The 25,997-nt window shown below is 33.7% G+C and overlaps 1 protein-coding gene across 1 annotated transcript in view; it reads right to left on the reverse strand.

Annotated features, from left to right (window-relative positions):
- LOC143062040 (DBH-like monooxygenase protein 1 homolog) overlaps positions 1-19,979 on the reverse strand; it is a 36,755-nt gene extending 16,776 nt beyond the window's left edge. The window contains exons 1-11 of the mRNA XM_076233890.1: positions 19,566-19,979; positions 19,187-19,333; positions 18,354-18,533; positions 17,500-17,586; positions 16,608-16,781; positions 15,468-15,570; positions 13,289-13,455; positions 11,762-11,950; positions 11,118-11,177; positions 10,427-10,672; positions 9,262-9,328 (exon numbers count right to left, since the gene is read on the reverse strand). Of these exons, the coding sequence (XP_076090005.1) occupies positions 9,262-9,328; positions 10,427-10,672; positions 11,118-11,177; positions 11,762-11,950; positions 13,289-13,455; positions 15,468-15,570; positions 16,608-16,781; positions 17,500-17,586; positions 18,354-18,533; positions 19,187-19,333; positions 19,566-19,871 (1,726 nt within the window). The 5' untranslated portion in view covers positions 19,872-19,979. The remainder of the gene's footprint in view (positions 1-9,261; positions 9,329-10,426; positions 10,673-11,117; positions 11,178-11,761; positions 11,951-13,288; positions 13,456-15,467; positions 15,571-16,607; positions 16,782-17,499; positions 17,587-18,353; positions 18,534-19,186; positions 19,334-19,565) is intronic.
- Positions 19,980-25,997: the final 6,018 nt, after the last annotated feature.

A 25,997-nucleotide genomic window follows, 5' to 3' on the forward strand; every position in this document is an offset into this window, starting at 1 on the left:
AAAAGTTGTGCCAAATACGGCTAAGGTAATCTACTCCTGGGGTAAGAAAATCCTTAGTTTTTCGAAAAATTCAAAGTTTTGTAAACAGAAAATTTATAAAAATGACCATATAATTGATATTCATGTCAACACCGAAGTGCTGACTACTGGGCTGGTGATACCCTCGGGGACGAAACGTCCACCAGCAGTGGCATCGACCCAGTGGTGTAAATAGTTATCAAAAGTACCAGGATTATAATTTTATACGCCAGACGCGCGTTTCGTCTACATAAGACTCATCAGTGACGCTCAGATCGAAATAGTTAAAAAGCCAAATAAAAACAAAGTTGAAGAGCATTGAGGATCCAAAATTCCAAAAAGTTGTGCCAAATACGGCTAAGGTAATCTACTCCTGGGGTAAGAAAATCCTTAGTTTTTCGAAAAATTCAAAGTTTTGTAAACAGAAAATTTATAAAAATGACCATATAATTGATATTCATGTCAACACCGAAGTGCTGACTACTGGGCTGGTGATACCCTCGGGGACGAAACGTCCACCAGCAGTGGCATCGACCCAGTGGTGTAAATAGTTATCAAAAGTACCAGGATTATAATTTTATACGCCAGACGCGCGTTTCGTCTACATAAGACTCATCAGTGACGCTCAGATCGAAATAGTTAAAAAGCCAAATAAAAACAAAGTTGAAGAGCATTGAGGATCCAAAATTCCAAAAAGTTGTGCCAAATACGGCTAAGGTAATCTACTCCTGGGGTAAGAAAATCCTTAGTTTTTCGAAAAATTCAAAGTTTTGTAAACAGAAAATTTATAAAAATGACCATATAATTGATATTCATGTCAACACCGAAGTGCTGACTACTGGGCTGGTGATACCCTCGGGGACGAAACGTCCACCAGCAGTGGCATCGACCCAGTGGTGTAAATAGTTATCAAAAGTACCAGGATTATAATTTTATACGCCAGACGCGCGTTTCGTCTACATAAGACTCATCAGTGACGCTCAGATCGAAATAGTTAAAAAGCCAAATAAAAACAAAGTTGAAGAGCATTGAGGATCCAAAATTCCAAAAAGTTGTGCCAAATACGGCTAAGGTAATCTACTCCTGGGGTAAGAAAATCCTTAGTTTTTCGAAAAATTCAAAGTTTTGTAAACAGAAAATTTATAAAAATGACCATATAATTGATATTCATGTCAACACCGAAGTGCTGACTACTGGGCTGGTGATACCCTCGGGGACGAAACGTCCACCAGCAGTGGCATCGACCCAGTGGTGTAAATAGTTATCAAAAGTACCAGGATTATAATTTTATACGCCAGACGCGCGTTTCGTCTACATAAGACTCATCAGTGACGCTCAGATCGAAATAGTTAAAAAGCCAAATAAAAACAAAGTTGAAGAGCATTGAGGATCCAAAATTCCAAAAAGTTGTGCCAAATACGGCTAAGGTAATCTACTCCTGGGGTAAGAAAATCCTTAGTTTTTCGAAAAATTCAAAGTTTTGTAAACAGAAAATTTATAAAAATGACCATATAATTGATATTCATGTCAACACCGAAGTGCTGACTACTGGGCTGGTGATACCCTCGGGGACGAAACGTCCACCAGCAGTGGCATCGACCCAGTGGTGTAAATAGTTATCAAAAGTACCAGGATTATAATTTTATACGCCAGACGCGCGTTTCGTCTACATAAGACTCATCAGTGACGCTCAGATCGAAATAGTTAAAAAGCCAAATAAAAACAAAGTTGAAGAGCATTGAGGATCCAAAATTCCAAAAAGTTGTGCCAAATACGGCTAAGGTAATCTACTCCTGGGGTAAGAAAATCCTTAGTTTTTCGAAAAATTCAAAGTTTTGTAAACAGAAAATTTATAAAAATGACCATATAATTGATATTCATGTCAACACCGAAGTGCTGACTACTGGGCTGGTGATACCCTCGGGGACGAAACGTCCACCAGCAGTGGCATCGACCCAGTGGTGTAAATAGTTATCAAAAGTACCAGGATTATAATTTTATACGCCAGACGCGCGTTTCGTCTACATAAGACTCATCAGTGACGCTCAGATCGAAATAGTTAAAAAGCCAAATAAAAACAAAGTTGAAGAGCATTGAGGATCCAAAATTCCAAAAAGTTGTGCCAAATACGGCTAAGGTAATCTACTCCTGGGGTAAGAAAATCCTTAGTTTTTCGAAAAATTCAAAGTTTTGTAAACAGAAAATTTATAAAAATGACCATATAATTGATATTCATGTCAACACCGAAGTGCTGACTACTGGGCTGGTGATACCCTCGGGGACGAAACGTCCACCAGCAGTGGCATCGACCCAGTGGTGTAAATAGTTATCAAAAGTACCAGGATTATAATTTTATACGCCAGACGCGCGTTTCGTCTACATAAGACTCATCAGTGACGCTCAGATCGAAATAGTTAAAAAGCCAAATAAAAACAAAGTTGAAGAGCATTGAGGATCCAAAATTCCAAAAAGTTGTGCCAAATACGGCTAAGGTAATCTACTCCTGGGGTAAGAAAATCCTTAGTTTTTCGAAAAATTCAAAGTTTTGTAAACAGAAAATTTATAAAAATGACCATATAATTGATATTCATGTCAACACCGAAGTGCTGACTACTGGGCTGGTGATACCCTCGGGGACGAAACGTCCACCAGCAGTGGCATCGACCCAGTGGTGTAAATAGTTATCAAAAGTACCAGGATTATAATTTTATACGCCAGACGCGCGTTTCGTCTACATAAGACTCATCAGTGACGCTCAGATCGAAATAGTTAAAAAGCCAAATAAAAACAAAGTTGAAGAGCATTGAGGATCCAAAATTCCAAAAAGTTGTGCCAAATACGGCTAAGGTAATCTACTCCTGGGGTAAGAAAATCCTTAGTTTTTCGAAAAATTCAAAGTTTTGTAAACAGAAAATTTATAAAAATGACCATATAATTGATATTCATGTCAACACCGAAGTGCTGACTACTGGGCTGGTGATACCCTCGGGGACGAAACGTCCACCAGCAGTGGCATCGACCCAGTGGTGTAAATAGTTATCAAAAGTACCAGGATTATAATTTTATACGCCAGACGCGCGTTTCGTCTACATAAGACTCATCAGTGACGCTCAGATCGAAATAGTTAAAAAGCCAAATAAAAACAAAGTTGAAGAGCATTGAGGATCCAAAATTCCAAAAAGTTGTGCCAAATACGGCTAAGGTAATCTACTCCTGGGGTAAGAAAATCCTTAGTTTTTCGAAAAATTCAAAGTTTTGTAAACAGAAAATTTATAAAAATGACCATATAATTGATATTCATGTCAACACCGAAGTGCTGACTACTGGGCTGGTGATACCCTCGGGGACGAAACGTCCACCAGCAGTGGCATCGACCCAGTGGTGTAAATAGTTATCAAAAGTACCAGGATTATAATTTTATACGCCAGACGCGCGTTTCGTCTACATAAGACTCATCAGTGACGCTCAGATCGAAATAGTTAAAAAGCCAAATAAAAACAAAGTTGAAGAGCATTGAGGATCCAAAATTCCAAAAAGTTGTGCCAAATACGGCTAAGGTAATCTACTCCTGGGGTAAGAAAATCCTTAGTTTTTCGAAAAATTCAAAGTTTTGTAAACAGAAAATTTATAAAAATGACCATATAATTGATATTCATGTCAACACCGAAGTGCTGACTACTGGGCTGGTGATACCCTCGGGGACGAAACGTCCACCAGCAGTGGCATCGACCCAGTGGTGTAAATAGTTATCAAAAGTACCAGGATTATAATTTTATACGCCAGACGCGCGTTTCGTCTACATAAGACTCATCAGTGACGCTCAGATCGAAATAGTTAAAAAGCCAAATAAAAACAAAGTTGAAGAGCATTGAGGATCCAAAATTCCAAAAAGTTGTGCCAAATACGGCTAAGGTAATCTACTCCTGGGGTAAGAAAATCCTTAGTTTTTCGAAAAATTCAAAGTTTTGTAAACAGAAAATTTATAAAAATGACCATATAATTGATATTCATGTCAACACCGAAGTGCTGACTACTGGGCTGGTGATACCCTCGGGGACGAAACGTCCACCAGCAGTGGCATCGACCCAGTGGTGTAAATAGTTATCAAAAGTACCAGGATTATAATTTTATACGCCAGACGCGCGTTTCGTCTACATAAGACTCATCAGTGACGCTCAGATCGAAATAGTTAAAAAGCCAAATAAAAACAAAGTTGAAGAGCATTGAGGATCCAAAATTCCAAAAAGTAGTGCCAAATACGGCTAAGGTAATCTACTCCTGGGGTAAGAAAATCCTTAGTTTTTCGAAAAATTCAAAGTTTTGTAAACAGAAAATTTATAAAAATGACCATATAATTGATATTCATGTCAACACCGAAGTGCTGACTACTGGGCTGGTGATACCCTCGGGGACGAAACGTCCACCAGCAGTGGCATCGACCCAGTGGTGTAAATAGTTATCAAAAGTACCAGGATTATAATTTTATACGCCAGACGCGCGTTTCGTCTACATAAGACTCATCAGTGACGCTCAGATCGAAATAGTTAAAAAGCCAAATAAAAACAAAGTTGAAGAGCATTGAGGATCCAAAATTCCAAAAAGTTGTGCCAAATACGGCTAAGGTAATCTACTCCTGGGGTAAGAAAATCCTTAGTTTTTCGAAAAATTCAAAGTTTTGTAAACAGAAAATTTATAAAAATGACCATATAATTGATATTCATGTCAACACCGAAGTGCTGACTACTGGGCTGGTGATACCCTCGGGGACGAAACGTCCACCAGCAGTGGCATCGACCCAGTGGTGTAAATAGTTATCAAAAGTACCAGGATTATAATTTTATACGCCAGACGCGCGTTTCGTCTACATAAGACTCATCAGTGACGCTCAGATCGAAATAGTTAAAAAGCCAAATAAAAACAAAGTTGAAGAGCATTGAGGATCCAAAATTCCAAAAAGTAGTGCCAAATACGGCTAAGGTAATCTACTCCTGGGGTAAGAAAATCCTTAGTTTTTCGAAAAATTCAAAGTTTTGTAAACAGAAAATTTATAAAAATGACCATATAATTGATATTCATGTCAACACCGAAGTGCTGACTACTGGGCTGGTGATACCCTCGGGGACGAAACGTCCACCAGCAGTGGCATCGACCCAGTGGTGTAAATAGTTATCAAAAGTACCAGGATTATAATTTTATACGCCAGACGCGCGTTTCGTCTACATAAGACTCATCAGTGACGCTCAGATCGAAATAGTTAAAAAGCCAAATAAAAACAAAGTTGAAGAGCATTGAGGATCCAAAATTCCAAAAAGTTGTGCCAAATACGGCTAAGGTAATCTACTCCTGGGGTAAGAAAATCCTTAGTTTTTCGAAAAATTCAAAGTTTTGTAAACAGAAAATTTATAAAAATGACCATATAATTGATATTCATGTCAACACCGAAGTGCTGACTACTGGGCTGGTGATACCCTCGGGGACGAAACGTCCACCAGCAGTGGCATCGACCCAGTGGTGTAAATAGTTATCAAAAGTACCAGGATTATAATTTTATACGCCAGACGCGCGTTTCGTCTACATAAGACTCATCAGTGACGCTCAGATCGAAATAGTTAAAAAGCCAAATAAAAACAAAGTTGAAGAGCATTGAGGATCCAAAATTCCAAAAAGTAGTGCCAAATACGGCTAAGGTAATCTACTCCTGGGGTAAGAAAATCCTTAGTTTTTCGAAAAATTCAAAGTTTTGTAAACAGAAAATTTATAAAAAATGACCATATAATTGATATTCATGTCAACACCGAAGTGCTGACTACTGGGCTGGTGATACCCTCGGGGACGAAACGTCCACCAGCAGTGGCATCGACCCAGTGGTGTAAATAGTTATCAAAAGTACCAGGATTATAATTTTATACGCCAGACGCGCGTTTCGTCTACATAAGACTCATCAGTGACGCTCAGATCGAAATAGTTAAAAAGCCAAATAAAAACAAAGTTGAAGAGCATTGAGGATCCAAAATTCCAAAAAGTTGTGCCAAATACGGCTAAGGTAATCTACTCCTGGGGTAAGAAAATCCTTAGTTTTTCGAAAAATTCAAAGTTTTGTAAACAGAAAAGATTGTAACTATAGGTTCAAATGTTATCTTTGATCTGCATATCCAAAAAAGACTTTTGTTTGGACACTGTGCTGTACATTATTTTAAGGGATGATCCGTGACTGTGATGATGATTGATTGAATATTGTTGAATCCATGCAAACTATTTTCATACATATTTAAAATGGGGATTGTTTCAATTTATAAATGTAAATACCTTTTACATGACAATAAATATATCTTCTGATAAATGATTAATCTTCTGATGCCTATGTATAAGTAGATTAAATTCCATACATTCGATACTTTCCGGGCTTTTTTATTGCCTTTTAAGTAAGATTTGACATTAATTTCGTGTCAGCAGCAAACAATTAAAATAAACGTTATAGAACTAGTTCTGCTTGGAATGGCGTGGCCTTTGTGACAAAATCCAAGATGAATTATTTATAGATAAAACTCAAAGTGACATAAATATATTATTTAAAGTTTATCGAGGCACTTCAAGTTTTCGACTTATGAGCTTTGTTATCTGTCGACTCTTTGGTTTTTCCTTTTACCGATTAAAGCTTGGTTAAGTGTCTTTCAAATGCACAACTGCATGTATAATTACATTAATGGTACAAATGGTTCTGCACCAAAAACACATTACGACCAATTATTTTTATTTCGTTATGATCGACGACAAAATATTTAAAAATTCAAACCTAATACAAACTTTGAAGAGTTGTTAAAAATTAAAATCACAAAAATACTAAACTCCGATGAAATTCTTTACTAAAATGGAAAAAATCAAAAGCCACAAACATCAAAAGTATAATAAAACCTGGTAAGGAAACAGAGCTATGCATGACGAAGAAACTTTCCTTAATTAAGAATAATTGCCAAAATAAACAGCATCAAAGTACATATTTGATGATAGTTACCTCAATTGTACATAATATGTGCAAAAGGAAATACTAGTATGCAAATATTATAGTTTGCTCACTTTTTTCATATCTTATAAGTTACATTTATTAGTAATCTTTAATCAACTGTAACACACTATAAATACAGATTAATCACTACCAAAACAATTCCCAATTGTCCCATATTTAAACTTCCCAGTTATCCCACAAACATATTACCGCTTGACCACAAAATTTCCTTACTTTTTTACCTGTCATTATAAAAAGTGGGACAATCGGGAAGACACCTTAGGAACAGCCAAAATAGTACAATACAAAATGTAGGAATAGCAAGAGAACAACCTGCTTTTGAATAATAAAAAAGAATGATTGCCATTGAGACAACTTTCCCCCATATACAAAAATATCCAAAAAATAACATAGAAGTTAACAAACCCTCCCCTAACCAGAGACAGTGGTGTAACATCACAACACAAGAAAAATACTATAAAAAACAGTTAAAAAGGGTTTAACTCATCAGATCGATACAAGGCAGAAAAACATTGAACTAAAACGCAGACCGGACGTGGATGAATGTTTTAAAGTACATGTGACATAGCCAAATTAGCTAGTCAGCTGCACTGCCAAACAACATTACATACTATCGATCATGGTATACAGAACGCTTACATTACGCTGCGGTCTTCAGGGGATAATAAAAGACACTGAACACTGTATTATTTTTTTGTATGGTCAAAGGCACTTCATTGCTTTATACTATCAAGGATCATTTGCAGTCCATATGCAAAATTATATCATCTTGCAATTTAAAAAAGAAATTAACTGCACATGTATATCTTGTTTCATCTAGTATATACATTTATATTTCTGTTCAGCTTAGTTTGTTTTTTCTCTGTTGTCATTAGAAACATTCAAATTAAGTCGAATTGTATTGTCTATAAAAATTCTGACACTTTATATATTCGTCTTTGAACGTTCCTCATGAAGGTAAATCCAGAACATCGCTTTTTTAACTTCTGATTTGTTGTTCACATTTACATAACATACATGTACGCTAAATTCCATGGTCTGTTGTCTGACTTCAGTGAAATCACTTCGCTCGAAAACAACATTGTTATCAAATGATAAAGTTTGAACAAAACACATAAAACAAAGGAACTGTCTGATAAGTAAATAATGAAAAGAGTTCGTTCTTAGGGTAAAATATTGATTAGTTTTTAAGTAAAGCGTACATTAAAGTGTTATAGAATTGCTGTTTTGGTGTTGTGATATTCAATCTTTAAATCACTTTATACGAAACCAATTGTATTTGTTGTGTATGAACGTAAATAAAAGAGGGACGAAAGATACAAGAGGGAGAGTCAAACTCATAGATTGAAAATAAACTGACAACACCATGGCTAAAAATAAAAAGACAAACAGACAAATAATAGTACAGAAGACACAAAATAGAAAACTAAAGACTAAGCAACAAGAACCCCACCAAAAACTGGGGGGATCTCAGGTGTTCCGGAAGTGTAAGCAGATCCTGCTCCACATGTGACACCCTACGTGTTGCTTATGTTATTGCAAATTCGGTAAATATTCTAATTCGGTAGGTTACATTAACGTAAATTGCAATAATTTTCTTTTATATGTTGCACTTCTGGAAATAGTTATTATATGTAATGTGTCCTTCATGTGTTTATCTAATAAGATAAAGCAGGAAAGCCTGAGACCAAGCGATTTAAATTGGTGCCACATAATACTAGAGAGCAATAATTTAAAACTTACAGGTTCTATAATATAACAATCAAATCCTTTTTTTTAAAATGTTAAGTTAATAACCTTACTTTTGAAACTTTAAAACCTAAAATAAAATATTTTCAATATACATTATAAACTCAACAATAAAACCACGACATGCTAAGGAAATTGCTCATCCAATGTGTTTTTGATATCATCTTAAGAAATCTGTAACGTTTATAGAGATACGAATGAAAATAAACAATCAATATATACAATGCCAGTATAATTAATAGTTTTGTTTTAAAATTGATATCATGCACAGCAAAATTTCACCAACACAGCTCAGGGTTACCAGAACGGAAATCCGAAACTGCTGACTTTTGTGAAAATGATGTCAGAACCATAAACATGGTTCAAGACGTTTATCATTCGTTATAAGAGCTTTTTGAACATATACAGTAAACAATCATATAAATTTCAGATATTATTTTATTACACAATTTAAAAGTATCAATGACCACTTGGACATTGTCTAGGAGGCGGAGCATACTTTGTTGGTTCGGGAAGATGGAAATTGCCCTGTTTAAACTGAAATATAAAAAATGTAATAAATTGGTACTTTCTCGTCGAAGAACTTTATATATAAAACTTAAACATTAGTACTGACAAGAGTGCCTGTTTCATTAAAAAAGTTCAGATTTGAAATTAAAAAAAAATATGACGAACTAATCGCTAATAATTTCAGCTGCAGATCCAGGATATTGAAAGGGGGATGGGTTAGTAAGCCAACGTTTGGACTAATGCTTCCAAAAAATAAATGCAGTTATCATATACGTATTTAAAAAAAACTAAACTCAGCTGAATAAGTCAATTATAATAGAAAAAATGTCATTCTTTATATATCAATTTTTTTAAAAGTTGGAAAACAGAACGTCAAACGCTATTTCAACTTTGCTATCACAAACTTCCAATTTTTTTAACAACGACTTTTTTTTTATTGTGGCATGTACTTTTTTTAAAATGTGTATGCTTTTAAGCATATGGTCAGTAGAAAACGATTTTCATAAACGTCCTTTAAAGTCACAGAGGCGGATTTATTTGATTATATAGGGAATCACAGAAGCATGACTGGAGCTGGTCCCCTCTTAGGCAGTCAGTGGGCCCCAACATATGAAAATTTCTTTATCAAGCACTCTTCAGAATCAGAAATGTTTAAATTATAACCAGTTAAAATCTAATGATGAATATGTTAGGAGCTTAATGACAAAAAGATATAAACGGGATTGCGGAATTCATCTAAGGTGAAAATTTGTGTAACGGAATTGTAACCTTCATTTCTGAGTAATTTCTAAGTGTTGTTTAACACACCGATTAGTGTCAGGATTGATCAAGTGAAAGACTACCGTAAAAAGTGTTTGATGTTGAACGATGTTGAGGTATCATGTTATTTATAACATATCTATTGGGAAAATATTTAAAATTCACAGTCTCTTGCTGAAGAAGCCCTAGTATTATCTATACTGACGTCTGACGTTATACGGTATAACATTGCCAAACATTTTAACATTGAAATTACAGAAGAGAAATTGGTTTACGAAGTTCAGTTAAATTGTATCATTTAATGTTAATTATCGTTTGCAGAATATCTGGGATTATTCTCTCTCTCTTTTTATACTGTTTACTTACATGGATATTAGCGCTTTTGTCAAGTCCATAGCAGATATAATTGTACGTAGAATTGTCAACGATTTCATTAAAGTTATCACGAACAGATTTATCTTTCCAGTCCCAAGTATTTAGTTGTTTTACAGCATGCCAAGGAACGCTGCTAAGTTGGTCATAGTTGGGTTGACTGAGACAAAACGTAACATTCACTTTTGGATAGTAGAACAAGAAAGCCAAGCACATCTCGGATGTGGTCGGTAAACCACCCTACAATATTTTTATAAATTTTGAAACACGTGTTATGTTAGGATGAAAAAAACGCCAAAAGTATCCTTTTATGAGCTTTATAAACAAAAAGGCACCAAGTTTGCATCGATATGTGTACAAAACTTTTAAAATGAAAATGAATGAAACTATTATTGATTGAATTTATTGGATTTAATTGCAAATTTTAACACAATAAATATTTCGTGTAGTCGATATCACCTGCCATGTGCAAGGTTTAAACTCATCAGCATCAATGTTGACAGTATAGTTTAACAGTAATGGAACCTTTTAAGACCACTTGGTCATGAAGGACCTTTACCCTATTTAATCGTACAATTAATGAACAAAATCTATTAAGTTTAGGAGAAAACAAGGTTAGCAATAACGATGAACCAAGGAGAAAATATGCATTTAGTTTAATAAACTATATATCAAAGTAACTTACAACAGTTGGTTTGGTTCTTGACGAGGAATCGTAGGTACAGTCCATTGCAAGGCTGTCGCCCTGTATAAAAAAGTTTGAGTTTTTATGTCTTTTTCTATATGTTTATTTCTCTTCTAGTGTTAAAACAAGCACAAGTATTGTTGAATTCTTTTTTGTGTTTTGGTTTTAAACATCTAATTCGTTCTCTTATGTTTTTGGTTTTGAAATTTTAAAACTATTATGTATTTTCTACCAATCGACGTTTTAAATATATTATATATAAATAGAATCTATGTTTCGTACGTGTGTTTCCTGTATTAAACGCTTAAATATTTAGATATTTTCAGTATAAATTATTAAAAAGAAAGAGATTAACTTTATTGCAAAAGGTAAAAAAACAATTTTATTTTGAATCGGTCACAACTAATTTATTAGGAGAAGCATTGCGATCCAGACCATGATTAAAGACAAAAGTATATGAGCTGTAAAGACAAACACAACAGAAGCAATCACTTCAATAAATATACATACCTCTGATATAGTGACACACTAATTGTATTGTTAAAATAAATACACACAGTTATCAACAACAGCAACTTATTAATCTAGATGTAGAATTAAAACATGACGCTTAAATAAGAATATTGCACTGAGACTAAGCTTACGTATTTGATTTCTCTTTCTTGTTTCATGGCCCTAAAATCTTGGTAATCAAAATCATAGTTGTCGTCTTTCGAGAATGGCTCAAGTTCTCTATCCCCTCGAAAATGACGTGCTGTCAACTTGGCACCCAGTAAATGGGCATGAAGAAGAACACCAAACACCTTTAAACTGTTTGTCTGATTACCAACAGCCTGTGGAAAATAAGCAGAACACGAAACACCTTTAAACTGTTTGTCTGATTACCAATAGCCCGTGGAAAAAAAGCAGAACACAAAAGACTTTAAACTGTTTGTCTGATTACCAACCGCCTTTCGAAAGAAAGATAAGTAAGTTAAGAAAATTATTCCACTGAAAGAGAAAACAAAATCGCATTCAGTAATGTACTTCTCTGTCCTGAGTGGTACTTTTATCTAACTTTTTTTGTGCAGTTCAGTGTTTCTGTTGTTCTTTTCATTTCCTCTTATAGCTGATGTGTTTAACTCGGTTTTGATTTGTGAACCAGAATTTTTCACTCAATCGTTTTATAACTAGATGTATACTATTGTTGGCTTTATTAAAAAAAAATTGAAATACGTTTCTCGTTTTTTTTATATATAGATGAGACCGTTGTTTTTCCCTGTTTGAATTATTTACACTAGTCATTGGCTAGTCAATGCTCCGATGTAAAGACCGTACTTTGACCTACATTTATTTGCTTTTTACAAATTGTGATTTAGATGGAGAGTTGTTTCATTGGCACTCATATGACATCTTCTCATATCTATCGATATGATGATTGTCTAAATATGACCTGTCCTTGTATTGCTGATAAAGTTTGTTACTTCCAGTTCCTTTCCAACTTCTATTGTTTACGCAAAAAAAACATGGTTTAAAACTGAATGAACTAAATATAAAATCTTGTCCGTATGGTCATTTTGTAAAATATATTTCCTTTCGATCTACTTAAATTTACGTAAACACAAATAAACGAGTATATTATATCGGTCAAGGGCAATAACTCTTTGATGAGGTTAACATGGCTATCTGAATGTTTCCTGCTAATCAAAGAAAGCAATATGTTGCAAGAGTATGTTCTTACTTGTAATTAAATATTGGTGTATACATGGAATACGTCTATTCTCAGGGGATACAAACAAATTAAAAATACTGTTTCACAGAAAATGTCTTCCAGTAGATCGGAAAATCATTTACACGTTACATCTCAGCATAATGATGTTCAATATTAGATACAGAGTCAATCCTTAACACTCGTTTTGGTCTTTTTTTGTTTTCTTTGTCGTGTTTTGTGAACTATTCTTTGTCTGTTTGTCTCTATTTCTTTTGACTTTGAATATCCCTCTTGGATCTTTTGTCTTTCCTTTTTCAACAACCAATATTAGGAATTAACGAAACTTTTTGAGAGAATAAATGACAAAAAGACAAAAGAACCTCGAGCGGATGGACATGCTACGTCAGAACAGTATACGACTTATCCAGTCAATTGGTAATACAATATCAGTTAGAAAAATATCATAGCAATACAGTCTTACCATTTTAATGCAGTCCTCGTGACAGTGACTTTTTGATACGAATCCCTTTTCGTATGGGGGAATAAACTGTAAGTTGTTAACCATTGCACCAATTTCAAGCATTCCTGCATCATACTGTCTTAATGTTGGCGTGACTGTTATTCTGAAACCTGAACTATCTACGATGCCTGTAATTTTTGTAATCTATTTATAGTTAAATAGTAAACATTATTATTGACATAAAAACAAACATTTGGAAATATATTTTTGTTAAGAAAATTAGATTGCATCATCAATAACTACTTTTTGAACAGTCAGTTCTTTTATATATCTATATCCAGCCTTAGAATAAAGCCCTAATAATATTACACCATAAACGTCACAAATCCTTTACAACTGATTTTACAGTGTCATCGTATTTGGTGGTCTCAGGTTGCGGTGTTACACAACGGTTCCATGTTAGAGGAGAGTCGAACGCATTCTATATGTGATTGTTCGGAGTCACGTCACATTATTGAAAGTTTACTTTCTAAGATTTCACGGAATCATATAAACAAATTGCCATACAATTGAAATGCAAGACGTCATATTTGAGGCTGAACAAAGTGCAACAGATAACGGTATACGATACATATCTCAACAAAGACGAAGATATAAGGTTGGAAATAATAAGATAAGGACCCAAACATTTGAAGAGCTATACAAAGATTTTTTTTTTATAAAAACAGCCAAATCCGTCCAATGTCAAATTTGTCGGAGGAAGTTAAAACCGTAGATTCATTATAATTTATCAATTCACAGACGGACAATTTTAGAGAGATTTGTAATAAATCATAACAGTACTAAAGCACTAACTCCTGAGTTCGTGTTACCCTGGGGGAGGAGGTGGCTCATAGTTCTGTAGCAGCCGTATCGACCTAGTTTTGTTCAAAATAAAAACACTACTTACTAAATTGCATATGTCCGAAGCGCTTTTCTGAATTTAAATGGATTAGGACATTTCAAGGCTATATTTAAAAGCCTAGGAATTATAAGAACTGAAACAGGTAAAATGATATATGACATGATAGTTCGATAGGTTACAAACTGGACTTTACATTCAAATAAGTTATATATACAAAGACAAGAACAATCAAAACCAAGGAGAAAACAAAGAACATTTACATCAACAGTTATGAATAATAAATTAGAAACAACACGAACTCCACTAAAAACCGGGAGTGAAATCAGGTGTTCCGGAAGGGTAAGCCTTTCCTGCACCGTATACGGCACCCGTCGTGTTATTTCTATGTTCAGTTCGGTAATGATGGAAAGTTATTATGACTGAGGAAGAATATCAGATATGATTTCTGACACACTTTTGTCATAATGGTCAATCAGCTCATGATGGCGACCGTGAAATTTCTTGACCGATGACCTTAATTTGATTGATTCATAGCCCTGTCTTAGCAACTTTTGAGAAAACAGTATTCCTCGTTCAACAAAATCAACATACTTTGAGCTAGCTCTAGAGTAACGTATCAATTGAGACACATAAACTCCATATGCTGGTGCTGCTGAGATGTTGCTACACAGAAATGGAAAGTTGACTATAGGAAAATTAAAATGATCGCGTTTGTCATAAATTTTGGTATTCAACTTACCATCAGTAGTCATTTGGAGAAAAAGGTCTTAATATGAAGCAGATTTATCTGTGTCGGTAGTATCTTTAATTTCAAGTTTACTTGGATATAGTAAATGTAAGTGATCACTGAATCTATTATTATTAAGAGACAGTACATCATCAATATTCCGAAAGGTAAAATTAAAAGACTGGACTAATAAACTGGGGAATACAAAAACAAATCTGCAAGTATTGAGGAGCGCAATTGGTACCCATTGAGATTCCAATAGTCTGTTGGAAGACCAAAAATATATAGTCTGTTACATTTGACTAATTGTTTAACAAAATTACTAAATCGTAAGTAAAATTGACCAGTACCGCGGATACCAGGTGGACACCATACGACGATAAGATTAACTGTCAGTATGCATACACCTGCTTGAAAAACTCGTTAGTTTCTTCGTTTGCGTTAAATATTAGTCAAGTTTTTTCTTTTGACACCTTCACTGAATAGAACTGAATTTTCTGTTTCGTTAAAGAAAAATTGCAGTAAGCAGGGAATACCGACGACATAATTTATTTACTCTGCACCCATACCTGATTTTAATGTTGGATTAGTGAAATGTGTTTCCAGAAGTAGATATCGTGGATCTCCAGGTGCATTCAATGAAAACCCAACGTTATGAGGAAAGTCATATCCCTGAAATATTTAATAAAAGTTGACACACAAGAATAAATTGAATATTTACAAAGTTATTTTGATTTTCAATGAAAATGATTGTAAAGACGGCCGGAAAAAGGGCATATACATAACTAATAACTTAATTGAAATGGACGATTCAATGTGGTTTATTTCTGTTATCTCCCGTTTACCAGAAAAAATGATATTATCATTTTTATCCTTCCGGAGCACCTGAGATCACCCCCAGATTTGGTGAGGTTCGTGTTGCTTAGTCTTTAGTTTTCTATGTTGTGTCATGTGTACTCTTATTTGCCTGTTTGTCTTTTTACATTTTTTGTCATACCGTTGTCAGTTTTCGATCTATGAGTTTGACTGTCCCTCTGGTAATTTTCGCCCCTCTTTTATCTAAACCTCATAATAGTTGTACTAGAAGTATCGTTTCCGAGTTCAAAGTAGCATTAGTTTGATAGTTGGCGCTTTTGTAATTTCTAACAAAAATACTTATTGTGGACATGAAATGTTTTCAATTTTTGTTTTCAATGCATTTCAACTGATTGAGTTGATATTTGAACTCGCTAGATTAGAGCGGTGCAACAGATGAGTCTTGTGTAGACGAAACTTCAAACATACTTGTCGTTTTATCGCATATCATATACTAAATTCTAATGTCACTTTTCATTTCAATTATTGTTGATTACAAAAGACAAAAAATAATTTGCTAAGACAATAGTTGTGGCGGGTAACTGATTTGTTAAAGCTTTAGTTCCAAAAGTAAGAATATATTTTAGTTCAAAATTTCATTTTAATCCAATAAAACCCATGTCAACTTATCTCTAGTATGACGTTATATCATTAGTCAAATATATCAAGGCATTTACTATATACATACTGATACTAACGGATGCCTGCAGTCCTAGAATTTCGAAAAGTTGGCTCAGAAATTTTCGAAAAGTTAATATATTGATGGAATGCAAGTTTAGAAAAAAAGGATTACAGTGGTAAATCACTTCATCGAACACCGGTATACTAATATTGCCTTTATTTATATAACTTACAACGCCACCAACTGCCCATGCTAACATGACATCGTTGCATTTTTCAAATTTCTTTGGTTTGACACCATAACAGTTAAAGACAGATCCTTCATCGTCATCTGTTGCAGTTGGACAACTGTATACAACAAAGTGATGGACGACATCTTCATTACCACGGGTGATTATTGGTTCAAACTTAAAAAAAAAAATTGAATAAACATTGGTCTAGCAGTGTATGATTTCGTTTTCGGGTTATTGAATATATATATATTTTAGATTATAGTACATGGTTACAAATGTAACACAATTTTGTAAAAAAAAAATAGAAATAAGTTTAGAGATTGAATAAATTGGTTGAAACATGAATTAAACAAAATACAGAGTTCTTTATGAGACGCTTTATACAAATAAAGTTCTTGACCTAATAATTCACTGATAAATCAGTCAGATTCCAATCTTAGTATTGATTATGTTTACAGGGATTATTAACGATTTAGACCAAAAAAACAGAGATATGGTTTTTTTTTGTTTTAAACTTTAAAAAAAGAGAAATATTTATATAATTTACTAGAAGCAACCAGTTTGGTTCAACTTTGTAAAAGTCAGCTTAATGCATCGTAGATATTTAATTGCCTTGAGAATCAAATAAGACAGTGTCGATCAATTCGGAGTTGATAAATGTGACAGCTTATATCCCCTGATCGATATGTAATACAGGAACAGATTACTTAAGCGTAGACAAAACTTCGGAATTTTTGGTCCTCAATGCTCTTCAACTTCGTACTTTAATTTGCCTTTTACACTCTTACTGGTATGTCTTTTGTAGACGAACCTCGGGGTTGTCTTACACAATTTGTGCCTGGTTTATTGGATTAGTTCATTGATAAAAGTGAAAATGTAAAAAAAGAAGTACCCTTATCATATGGCGCTTGGAAGGTTTTTCTGGCACTTTAAAAATTGTACATTGGTATGTAGTATCTGTATTGGCTGGAACATGAAACTGAAAAAAAATGAATATGAACAGCGTATTGTAAGGCAATCAAATCTTACATTCCGTATCCATGTTATTTACCTACGTAATGTCACTATTATCTTCTTTTCTTTTTTGCTTGCCAAATTCATTATCCTGTAGTTATTTTTATTAAGAATAGTACACTAGAACGTAAAGCAATAATCAACATGATATTGATAAAAAAGAACAATCTATAAAATAGTCGTGTCTTCTAATGATCGACATCTTGAATAACAAAATCACTTTCGATTTCTTCAACGTATAAATGTTTAAAGCGTCAATCTTAAGAATAATTTAACCAATAAATTTTAAATTCTGTTTCAAGTTTGTTAAATTTTTAACCTGATACATTTGTTGGCTATTATTCATTTGTTTCTCTGTCCAATATTTTCTCTCATTTATTTGTATTGTAGTCCTGTCATGTAATATTGTCATATTTTAATGTTATAATTAGGATTGCCATTAAAGCGGAAGGTTTGGCATGCCACAAAACCAGGTTCAACCCACCATTTTTATTTAAAAATGCCCTGTACCAAGTCAGGGAAATGGCCATTGTTATATTTTAGTTCGTTTCTGTGTGTGTTACATTTTAATGTTGTGTTTCTGTTGTGTCTTAGTTGTCTTATATTTTCCCTCAGTTGTAGTTTTCAACCCGGATTTGTTTTTTCTCTATCGGTTTATGAATTCGAACAGCGGTATACTACTGTTGCCTTTATTTGTTTACTTTACATAAGTGTATAGAAACATATCCTTACATTGTTATGAAGTATATCGAATTGTTCTGCATCAGGTGGTAATTGGTAGTCATTTGCCTTGACCGCCGAGAGCAACATTAAACTTTTAGCTCCTCGTCTGTTTGCCCCATGCCATGGCAGTGTATCGAACGATGCAGGATCATCAGGGTGGTACGAATATATAACCTTGATAGTATTATCCTTTTCAAAGTAAATTATATAAATTAGAATAGTTGACAAATTTAAATTAAAATCTTAATGGCATGTACTAGTAAGTGTTTGTCTTTTGTTTCGTTTTTTTTTAACAATGCATATTTTTTTTGAATTCAAAAACACTTAAAATATACGTGTTTAAAAACTAAAAAAGATTATTAGCTCAAATTAGTTAAATAACTCATAGCTGAGCAGTTGAAAGAGATGACTTCAATCATCCCATTGTGAACTTTACATTTTGATGAAGAAAGATGCATCCTTCATTTGAATATGGAATATATATCTAACGGTCAATATACAATTGAAGCCAGTGTTTCCGCCAAAGTCAAAGGTAATGATATTTGAAGGATTTTCCCTCAATCATTACATTTCCGACGAGTATTTTATGTACTGGTGTTTGTCTTTTCGTCTTCTTTTTTACCTATTATATTAGTCTTTTTTAGTTATGGTTTTAATTATTCTTTTTTAGTTATGGTTTAAATTATATTTTTTTAGTTATGGTTTTAATTATTCTTTTTTAGTTATGGTTTAATTATTCTTTTTTATATCTCCTCACTTTTTACATTATCATCTATTTTTCCATTTTAAATGTTTAAATAGTTCAAAAATTTAATAAATCTTCTAGACAAAATTATACTCACTGTAATTTGGTAGTCTTTGTCATCACATGTATCTAACTTCCTAACAAACTTTAATACTGTTCCAAAGTTATCTTCAAGTCCCTGTAGAAGCATCCAGTCCTGGCTTACATCAATGGTAGGAGCATAGTGACCTTCAGTATGACAATCCTATATGAATTATGGTAAATCATGAAAACCCCAGAATATCATTGATATTACATATAAAAAGTAAAATACATTGAAAATTTGCATTCAAATATACATTTATCAAAAATACTAAATAATAAGTTTATCTCTATAAGTTTATCCCCTAAATGTTATAACATCAATGTACAAACAAACACACATACACACACACACGTGTACTGGATGTCAAACTGTCTATATTTAAATGACTAACCTTAAAATGAGCCGTTCCGTTGCTGTCAACCCAGCCAACAACTACATCAGATGGAAACATTTTACCATTAGATGATAGACCAAAGCCGACATATCCCTTAGTCTTAACGTGAGTCTCAAACGTTATATAAGTTGCATTAGTTTTCCAAAATAACCAATAACTTCCATCACTGTCTAGTTGCCAGCTATTCCCGAAAATCTCAGTTGGCGTCGGTTTGGAGGGCGACACATGTTGGGGAACGGCATTTGGATTTCCTATGCTTGTACCGAACAAATAAAGAAATGCAAAATAAATTGCGCGCTGCATTGTAATGTCTTTTCTCGCAATACCTTAACGTATAATCTTGCTTAAATACCTACAGACTAAAGGTGAATAACTAGATATGATGATTTTGAAATGTATTGTCCTTTGTTGAGAACCTATACATACGTAACTTTTTTTTATCGATAATAATCAGACACAATCCACTGTAACATAGAATTTGATGTCTATTTTGAAATAAATTCTGATAAGATTGTTGAATAAATATTTACATTTAAGCTACCTGAAGCTCGTGAGTATGAAATGTTGACCATGACGGCAAAAAATGTTTAAGATAATCGAGGGATCAAAATATGGTACAACTTTTTTTCTCCGTCTTATTAGTTATCAAAGGTGCCATGATTATAATTTAATACGCCAGACGCGCGTTTTGTCTACATAAGACTCATCAGTGGCGCTCAGATCAAAATAGAATGAAATTCAAAACAGTGTGGCTGTGGCCATTGACTAACACATTATATTCATCCATTGACTGGGACAATTTACGTGAACGTTTGTCTGTAACGACCACTGTTCACGACGTACCTACGATAGACATTTAAACTGTGGGGTCACCAAAGGTTTCTTAACGCCTTTAATTATGAAATGATTCGAAAAATTGATCAGGAATAACCTTTATGTTTTGATTTATATAATTGATATAAATCAAAACATCGTGTTATTTCTGAATTAGTTTTTCGAATTACTTTATTAAGGTGTTGAGTACCTCTGGTGACCCCATAGTTTAAGTGTCTTTAAAAAGTACATAGTGAACAGTGGTCGTTACATACAAACGTTCACCTAAATTGTCCCAGTCAATGGATGAATTTAATGTGTCAATCAATGGCCACAGCCACACTGTTTTGAATTTCATTCTAGTAATAAAGCCAAACAAGTACAAAAGTGCCATAAACTCCTCAAACTACTAGCTTGTTTACCCTATTTTGAGGGGGAGGACAGGGGGTACCCTTCTCCCTTCTCCCACCCCTCTTCTCCTTTCTCCTACCCCTCTTCTCCTTTTTTTATTTTTTTTTAATTTACCGGAAAAAAGAGAGATATTTTATTTTTTCATATTTTATTTTTTTCTCCAACTTTTTCTCCTTTCTCCCAGCCTTCCTCTCCTTTCTCCTACCCTCTTTCTCCCTGTCTCCCTTACCCCTGTCCTCCCCCTCTATTTTATTACAAGACATGCACAATTTTAAAAATGAGAAACGAATACAACGATGTCTAAATAAATGGTCGGATTTTTTTTAAAAGATATTTGATGTTCAAATTTCTTTAATTTAATATATTTGGCTTTGTCTTTACCGTTTATTATTTGTTTTTTTATTTTATAAACTAAATTTTCAAATATTGGGCACTCAAAAATCACTGAAACGACATTAATAACATTAACGGTACTAATTTTCCTGCACCAGATGCGCATTTCGACAATACATGCCTCTTCAGTGATGCTAGTGGCCAAAATATTTGAAATCTAAAGCTTATATAAAAGATGAAGAGCTATAATCCAAAAGGTCCAAAAAGTATAGTCAAATCCGTGAAAGGAATCAGAGCTTTGCATGATTGTCAAAATGCACATCTGGTGCAGAATTTATATAATTATGTCCTGATACCTTCGAATATTTTAATTGTATTTACAGATTTGGAAGATTTTTTTCCTCAGAACACCATCTTATATCTAATGAATTTTGCATAAAACTTTCATCACATAGTGGTGACTTTCACTCTTATATTTAGGTTCTACTAGTTTGACATATATTATCTGCATTATATTATACATTCATCTACAGGGTAATCTTGGTGAATTAAAACTCTTTTTGATACGTTATGGTGTATTTAAATTTTGTTTTATTATGAACCTAAAGTGAACAGCTCTATATCGGTTTCTGCATACATACGATGTGGATACAATAATGCGTTCAATACAAAGGCGGAATGCTCGCCGTCAATTAAAGTACGGTACAAGAGAGTAAATATGAAACTACCAACACTCAGTTTTTTTCCAGATGGTTTCACTCGATTACTGTTATCACAAATAATGAGTTTGAATATTATGGTATTTTGTTGGTTGAAATATCGAAACAGTTTATATTGTTCTTCACTTGTTTTTCTTATATATTTATTGTCTGGGAGTCATGAAGTGCCCTGGAAGTAATTAGACGAACTTTCTGTAAATATTCGTTTGACTCTATAATAACCTTCCCCTCAACAACTATGAAAAAAACTTTTGTCTGGGCGTCTTCACAGGAAATTTTGAAGTTCCAGTTTTGCGAGCCCATTTATAAAACATCCATTAGCGTTTGATTTGTAATCTGCAGTTTTAAATGTTGTATCTTTTCGTGTATCCAAGTTGGTTGATGTTTGTAGATGTGCATGGGTCCTATGATATTGCTCTAAAAGCCATTGTTGATCTGACAAGTGAAATATAAAATGTTGTCTTGATTCTTGTGGGCAATATTTAGAATTCCTACTCCGAAAACCTGGTGTTGAGCTCCACTTTTCCGCTAAATGAGAAAAATGAGTGATCCTTGTTAAATCTTTGAAATTCTATAGGCAGAAGTATTGCCTATGTTTGACTTCGGTAAAAGATATAAACTACGAATTTCCTATTTTTAATAGGCGTTCTCTACAGAGATTGGCAAAACCACGAAATCAAAAACCCACGAATAAGGAAGTTTTCGGCAATCCACGAAAATTGATACCCACGAAAATAAATAAATCTATGGTATAAGAAATAGGAAAATGTTGTCTTATTGCCAACAAGAGACCAAATGACACAGAAATCAACAACTATAGGTCACCGTACGACCTTCAACAATGAATAAACCCAATTTGCATAGTTTGTTTATGAAACCATAGATTTTTGGCTCTTGTTTTATATGATCAAGATTTAACATTACTATGGAACCTCATTCCTTAATGTTCAGCCAATAAACGTTTAAGTGGTACCAAACCTTCTCCATTGGCTGTATCTGGATAGTTATTTATATGAAATAGAAAGAGAAACGGCCCTTTGACTGTGCCTTGCGTAACAGCATAGTGAACTGCTAATTCCTCTGATTGTTCTCCTAGGCCTTCAACTAATAATATCATTTTTCTGTTTATTAAAACCATATCTTATGACTTTTTTATTGACCATTTAATTCGAATTTCGCTGATTTTGAAAGTAGTATGAACCGGGATAATTTGTGGAAAGCTTTGGAAAAATCGGAGATAGCTATATCAGTTTAGGGACCGGGGTCATATTCTTTCATGGGGACGTTATATATGACTTGTAAATGGGGTTCGCATGAATAGACAGATTTGTTTTGAACAGACAGATTTTTCTACACGTCCTTCGAGAAATAAGTACTGTGATCTTTACTTAAGTAGTTTATGCATATAAACCCTGGTTTGTCCACTGTTATGATGTCATTATGAACTTGAATAAAGACTCCACCGCTTAGTGTTTCCATATTTATATGCTGTATTACCTTCGCTTTATTTAATTGCGTCGATGTTGGGATTTTCTCCAGTTTTGTGTGTTAAACTAACAATTGTAGTTTGATAACTTGAATTTCTTTGTAAGACTTAGTATATCAAAATGTAAAAATTACAAAAATACTGATCTCCGAAAAAAATTCAAAACGACAATTCCCTAATCAAATGACAAAATCAAAAGCTTAAACACAGCCAACGAATGGTCAACAACTGTCATGTTCCTGACTCGATACAGGCATTTTCTTAAGTAGAAAATAGTGGATTAAAACCGGGTTGTATAGCTAGCTAAACCTCTAATTTGTATGACAGTCGCATAAAGTTCCTTTATATTAACAACGATGTGTGAACAAAACAAACCTATATAAGAGGCTAAAAAGTCAAACATAGGGGTACAGCAGTCAACATTATGTTATTATCTTAAAGACTATAAAACAAACAAGTATGTAAACAGACAATAACTTAATGTAGGGATGTATAAGCACAGAACCACGTCATATTAACAAATAAACACGTAACAGACATAAAGACAAATCATGTAAGCAAAAATGAAAGCGAAGGATTCAAAATTATTATGGAACAATATAAGAACGACATGATGTATAGGTACAGAGCTAAGTCATATGTAACAAAGAAACCCAAAACACAAAAAGACAAAGCATATTACCAAAGTATTAAACAAAATTTCGTTTTTAAAAGAAACTTATCAGCGCGTTTTCGTCATAATAAACGAGAACACTTTTTACCTCTGGATATTTACCATCAATTCATCATAAACCAGTCCGATATGCGGTTTAAATAGAACAAAAGAATTCGACCTCTTGTGTTTAGAAGGTAGAAAAGTAAAATAAACTTTGTATACGGTTGTCAAGATGTCACAAAAGTTACTTTCCGTAAAGTCATTATAAATATTTGCATTCACGTTGTTTAATTTTCATGTTGTACAATTCTTAACAATGCAACTTGCAAACAATCGTTTTCAAAACGACCACAAGTCAAGCTGTTACGTCATTTAGGGTGTCTCCTTAAAAACTGCTACTTTTTTTTGCCCGACATAAAAAATATCTGGGGAAAATTACAAAAATTGAGAATTGAATTGTGAATCGTTTAAGACCATTCCCAAAGTGGCACACCTAAAATTGACATTTGGACGCAATTTCAAAGTTGGATGTTATATGACTGGGTTTTGTTAATTAATTTACGCATCGAACACACCCGTCCTATATATGTAACATCACATGACTTTTAAGTGATTAAAACTATTTTTTTTAAATAATATTTGCATGTTTGACATGTTTTTTTCTTAAACAATTACATTTACACCGACAGTCATAATTTCTGTATTATTTTAAAAAGTTTTGTTACACATTTTGTTACATCTTGGTTATACCGTAACCCGGATTGGTTGATCATTGTGAAGTTGCATATATTTATATCGTTGTATTCCCTTTGTTTGTCGTTCGGAATTATTTTTTATACATCATTATTGATCTTGCAATTTCTTGTAATTTAGTTTGCGTCTTATTTCTTTGGTGTCATATTTTTGCTATGTTTTTGTTCGATCATACAGTATAATAAGTTGGTAGTTGCCCGCTAATGGATTTTTTTTTTAATTTCTTGTGACTCTTTGCGTCTTATTTGTTGATTGCAGTTGGTTTTTGTTTTGTGTAATGTGGAGATAGGGTGTGATTTTGTTTTTATTTTGATGTGTTTGCATCTTAGATTGGGATTGCACTGAGTTATTTCATGATTTCTTTTGTGCTATATTTTCGATACATTTTTATTGCCCCATGATAGTAGAGAGGCATTATTTTTTCTGATCTGTGCGTTCGTTCGTTCGTTCGTTCGTCTGCGCGTCCGTTCGTCCCGCTTCAGGTTAAAGTTTTTGGTCAAGGTAGTTTTGGATGAAATTGAAGTCCAATCAACTTGAAACTTATTACACATGTTCCCTATGATATGATCTTTCTAATTTTAACGCCAAATTAAAGTATTGACCCCAATTTCACGGTCCACTGAACATGTAAAATGATAGTGCGAGTGGGGCATCCGTGTACTATGGACACATTCTTGTTAGTCTATCTTATAGCATCTTACAATTGGCTCACTCTATTTTTCTCATACATGCTCACTATTACAAGTCAAGTACTATAGTAGTACACCGGTGTCTTCATATTTCATGTTCTACACATGCGTATATATATTACTCGAATGTGAAACATGCAACAATACTCTACCAAAGCAAGCCAGGAAACAATCCATCAACAAGGAAGTAAGTTAATCATTCAACTTTAAAGGGGGTATGGTTTTCTTGTCTGAGCGCGACCATTTATTGTCCGCCTCCACCAATCAAATATTTTTTTCGTTCAAAACTTAACACTATAATGTTTTAGAAGATCAGAATTCATAATAATTTTTCTGGTTTTAAATTTTGCCTGACAACAATATTTTTTCGAACGAATTTTGGATCAGACGATATTTTTTTTTAATGAATCTTACCCCTCATTCTTTTTCACAATTTGATGTTAAATTTTCGTTCCCGTATGTAAATAACCAGCACAAAGACTTTCATTTTTTTTTATATACATTTGAAGACTTCCATCGCACTGTTCAAACCAATATTCAGTGGCGGATCCAGAATTTTACATTAGGGGG

Source organism: Mytilus galloprovincialis, chromosome 2, assembly GCF_965363235.1.
Source record: "Mytilus galloprovincialis chromosome 2, xbMytGall1.hap1.1, whole genome shotgun sequence".
Taxonomy (NCBI): domain Eukaryota; kingdom Metazoa; phylum Mollusca; class Bivalvia; order Mytilida; family Mytilidae; genus Mytilus; species Mytilus galloprovincialis.